Raw genomic sequence first — 5,217 nt, forward strand, 5'->3', positions numbered from 1 at the left:
ACCAGAGCTGCTTTTCTCTAGTGCTGCTTTTGATTTGTTGGTAGGTTTATTATATTTTTCAGAATTATTAAATTATTATATTATTTACTAAATCATGAAATCAACTATAATATATATTATGCAATAATATTCGATATTCGAGCACACGTCCACAATAGAGAAAAAAAAAAATTCAAATTTAGCAACGCGCCGGCCAACTTATTGATTAAAGAAAATCGATAAATGTGACGAAACAACCAGCTTCAACAATGGTTACCAGATCTCAAGGGGAAAAACGCACATCTATGGTATGTACAGCAGACCATAACCCTCTGAAAAAACTTAAGACTTTGGCAGTTGATGGCATACTGGGAAAAGGAACTCTCTCGGAGGACACGGTGGAGGCTGCTAGACAGCCCCACCAGGGGTTATGAAAATCCTAAGTTGGAACTGTAGGGGGCTTGGGAACCCCCAAACAGTTCAAATCCTTGATGTGTTGATCAAGGAAAAGAAGCCCGATTTGGTCTTTCTTATGGAGACCAAGTTATCGTATACAAAAGCTAGCAGGATATCGAAGAGGTTCAGGTTTCAAGGTAGTGTAGTAGTAGAGGCAGTGGGAAGAGGAGGGGGTCTTATGCTCATGTGGAAGGAGGAGAGTTTGGCAGAGCTCATCAATTACTCTCAACACCATATTAATGTGAGTATATGGGATGAATCTATTAGCAAGAGATGGCTGCTAACTTGTTTCTATGGCCATCCTGTTTCAAGCTTAAGAGATAAGACTTGGAGCTTATTAGCATCGTTTAAGCCTGCAGATGGGGGATGGGGTGTGATAGGTGATTTCAATGAGGTCTTGTTCAGTGATGAGAAGGAAGGAGGAAAGGCTAGGAGTGAGCTTTTGATGAGACAGTTCAGAGGGGTAATGGAGGAAGGAAGGTTATGCGACCTGGGGTGGGTTGGAAACAAGTTCACATGGAACAATTGCCATGAAGATGAATCCTTTACAAAAGAGAGATTGGATAGAGCTATAGCAAATGTTGAGTGGAAATCTCTATATCCAGTGCACTCAGTTGAGACCCTCCCTGCCATCTGTTCTGATCACAGCCCAATATTGCTAAATTTCAGTATTGAGAGGTGCTCATTTCAAAGATGGCATCATTCCTTCAAGTATGAGGCAAACTGGAACTTTGAGGAGGGCTGTAGTGAGATAGTAGCAGAAGCATGGAACAAACAGATGGGTGAGAGAAGCAGGATGGAAGTTCTGATGGGAAAGTTAGAATCAACCCAAAGGAAGTTAAGCCCGTGGAGCAGGAACTTGAATAGAGAGAGGATGGAAGCTATTAAAGTTAAAACTCACCAATTAGAGCTCCTACAGAGGAATGCAGGGCCAAAGAATGCGAGAGAACAGAAAAAGCTTCAAGTAGACCTTAATCTCCTTTTAAACCAAGAAGACATAAAGTGGAAACAAAGGGCTAAGAGACACTGGTTGGTAGAAGGAGACAGAAACACCAAATTCTATCATGCCTGAGTGAACCAGAGAAGAATGAAAAACACCATCAGGAAAGTGAAGAACTTGAATGGGGTTGAATTAGTGGAGAAAGAAGCCATAGCAGAAGGTTTTAAGACCTTTTTCAACTCAGTTTACCAATCTACTCAACCAGATTCAGCAAGCATCAACAGGTGTCTGCAGGGACTAGATATTAAGGTCTCTAATGAAATGAGATCTAAGCTGGAAAGAAGTTTCACTATAAAAGAGATAGAAGTGGCTCTTAAGCAGATGTCTCCCTTCAAGTCACCTGGACCTGATGGGTACAGTGCAGGTTTCTATCAAGAGCATTGGAAGATAGTTGGGAAGGATGTGTCCAGTGCAGTTATGGAGTTTCTAAGTTCAGGAAGAATGCCATGGAGAATGAACCATACTCACATTGTCCTTATTCCCAAGGTAAACCAACCTATCTCAGTCCAAGATTTCAGACCTATATCCCTTTGTAATGTTGCCTACAAGTTAGTTTCCAAAGTATTGGCAAATAGAATGAAAGGGGCCTTGGAGAAGGTTATATCGTGGAACCAAAGTGCTTTCCTCCACAACAGGCTTATCACAGACAATATTATGGTGGCCTTTGAGATGTTACATTCCATGAATTCAAAAAAGAAAGGAAGAGAGGGATCGATGGCAATTAAACTAGATATGTCAAAAGCCTATGATAGGGTGGAGTGGGACTTTTTAGAGGCAATTCTGATCAAGTTGGGTTTCGGCTTGAAGTGGACTAATCTTCTGATGAACTGTGTCAGATCAGTCACTTACTCTACTATTTTGAATGGCATACCAGGAGATGTAATAACACCCACCAGAGGCTTGAGACAAGGTGACCCTTTGTCACCTTATCTATTTCTGTTATGCGCTGAAGCTCTCAGCTCACTTTTGAATGGTGCTGAACAAAGGGGTATCATAAAGGGGGTAGCAGTATCGAGGAATGGAACCAGGATTAATCACCTGCTCTTTGCAGATGACTGTGTTATTTTTTGCAGAGCTCAGCTGGTGGAATGGTACCAGATCAAGGGGCTCCTGGCTGTGTATGAGGAAGCATCGGGCCAAACACTGAACAAGGAGAAGACAAGTGTTTTCTTTAGCTCCAATACAAGGGTTGAAACAAGGTGTTTTATTTTACAGCAGATAAATGGCTCAAGGTGTAACAACTATAACAAGTATCTCGGACTTCCAACAGTGGTGGGCAAATCGAAATATAATACCTTCCAAAGCCTCAAAGAAAAGGTGTGGAGGAAGGTTAACAGCTGGAAGCATCGGTTCCTTTCCACTGCTGGAAAGGAAATCCTTATTAAAAGTGTGTTACAAGCCATCCCATCCTATGCCATGAGTGTTTTCAAGATGCCTGCCAAACTGTTGAAAGAAATAGAAGCAATTATAGCCAAATTTTGGTGGTGTCAATCAGAGGCGGGTAATGGAATCCACTGGAAATCTTGGGGCAGCATGGGAATAATCAAGAGCCAAGGTGGATTGGGGTTCAGGGATTTTATTAGCTTCAATAGGGCTCTACTAGCAAAACAATTGTGGAGAATGATTAAAGTGCCACAATCTTTAGTATCAAGAGTGTTCAAAGAGAAGTATTTCCTGAACTGTGATGTGATGGAAGCTGAGCTGAAGGGTTCTCCATCGTATATATGGAGAAGCATCTGGTCTAGTATGAATCTGGTGAAAGAATGGCTAGTATGGAGAGTGGGCAATGGAAGAGATATATCAATTTGGAAGGATAAGTGGCTGCCTCGACCAGTAACATACCAAGTACAGACACCTCCTAACATTTTGGATCCAAACTGCAGGGTGAGTGATTTAATCAATGAAAGCTCGAAGTCATGGAAGGAGGACTTAGTCAAGACCATATTCTGTAAAGAGGAAACAGATTTGATCCTCTCAATCCCCATTAGCAGGAGAGGAGCCAGTGACAAAAAGATATGGGCAGGGTCTACAAGAGGAATTTTTACAGTCAAAAGTGCTTACCATATGGATACCTGTTTGTCAAAAAGAAGAAGGGGAGAACCCTCTTCGGGAGGTGAAGATGCAGGGATGTGGAAGGACCTGTGGAAGTTAGAAGCCCCGGGGAAGATCCGAATGTTTGTATGGAGGAGCCTTTCCAATGTTCTTCCAACAAAAGATGTGCTGTACAGGAAGAACATTCTGAAGGATAACCTCTGTCCTATCTGTACCAGAGAGCCTGAATCTGTTATTCATGCACTGTGGTCATGTCCAGCAGCACGAGATGTATGGGGAGCTGACAGTAGCAAGCTCAAGAAGTGGAATAGCTCCTTTTGTGACTTTCAGCAGTTATGGAAAGATATGTCTACAAGACTGGACAGTGAGGAGCTACAAATGACAGCAGTGAAGTTTCAGCTTCTATGGAAAAGGAGAAATGCTTTTGTCTTTAAGAACCAGTTCATGAGTCCTGAATCCATCTCAACACTGGCTCAGGCTGAAGTCTCAATGCTGAGGGAAGCTAATTCTATGGATAGTCGAGGGGTGGAAGGAGGGGATTCGGCTACAGTGGCTAGTAGGCATTGGAAAGCCCCTGAGTGGCCTGCTGTGAAGGTAAATTTTGATGCCGCTTTTGACACGCTTCAGAAGAGGGGTGGAATTGGCATAGTAGTTAGAGATTGGGAAGGGAAACTAAAGGCATGCCTAACTTCCTCAAGGAAAAATGTGTTCACGGCAGCCCAAGCAGAAAAAACAGCTTTACAAAGGGCAGTGGACATGTGTATAGACATGAACCTGACCCAAGTTGAATTTGAAGGGGATGCTAAGGCAATCATAGAAGCTGTCAATTCAAGAGCTGAGGACCAGTCGTGGGGAGGCCAGGAAACAGATGATTTGCAGCAAGAAATGAGGCTTCATCCGGGTTGGAAGCTGTCTTTTGTTCACAGGTCAGCAAATGGAGCAGCACACAATGCTGCAAGGTTGGCTGTCGGGGATTCCAAAGAGAGGGTGTGGACTGAGAGTGGACCTTTAGTGGTCGTGAATTCTGTTTTGAATGATGTATCTAGTGCCTTTGCAAATTAATCAATGAAAGTAGGTTTTCTATCAAAAAAAAAAAAAAAAAAAAAGAAAATCGATAAATCACATTTTCCTTACATTTACTTGATCGACGTGTGGGTTTTTTAGAATTCTTCTATAATTATTCTTGAAATCCGATTCCGTTGCTGACACTGATGGCTAGCTGTCCGGACATCAGAAACATGAGATCAACGTAGAGTTTGGTGAAACAAAGAAAAAGAAGGCCGAAAGCCCTTATAAATAATTATTTTACTTTGTTGCTTAAAGTTGACGGCTGATGATTATTTTTCCCATGGGTTCGAACGAGATAGGTAGAGGCTCATGTCATGCACTTACCACTCTTGACCTTGGGCCATGCAACTTGTCGTAGTTTCTTGCCTTTTTTTTTCCCCTAGTCCTGTTCGTATTATTTTAAAACATATATAAAAATAATTATTTCATTTACATTAGTGTAGTACGAGGAGGTTAGATTTGATTACAAAGAAAGTTTTAATTCATTTTATTTCATCGTAATAATATTTTAAAATTTACATATAAAAAATTAATTTTTTTAAATATCAAAACAATTTAATAATATTAAAAAATAATATTTTATTCAATTTTTAATTTAATATAAAATTATCTCATTTCATCTTACTATCAAAAATTTTATGAGTCTCTGAAAACAATTGTTT

General features: G+C 40.9%; 1 protein-coding gene across 1 annotated transcript; it reads left to right on the plus strand.

Moving 5' to 3' along the window:
* Window positions 1–409: 409 nt before the first annotated feature.
* On the plus strand, window positions 410–1,507 carry LOC122291063. Its single transcript, XM_043098715.1, has one exon. It carries the CDS (start codon window positions 410–412, stop codon window positions 1,505–1,507), a length of 1,098 nt encoding a protein of 365 aa, XP_042954649.1.
* Window positions 1,508–5,217: the final 3,710 nt, after the last annotated feature.

Source organism: Carya illinoinensis, chromosome 13, assembly GCF_018687715.1.
Source record: "Carya illinoinensis cultivar Pawnee chromosome 13, C.illinoinensisPawnee_v1, whole genome shotgun sequence".
Taxonomy (NCBI): domain Eukaryota; kingdom Viridiplantae; phylum Streptophyta; class Magnoliopsida; order Fagales; family Juglandaceae; genus Carya; species Carya illinoinensis.

Excerpts from the sequence above, each read along its gene's own strand:
- LOC122291063 (XM_043098715.1), top strand. The coding sequence starts at position 410 with ATGAAAATCCTAAGTTGGAACTGTAGGGGGCTTGGGAACCCCCAAACA.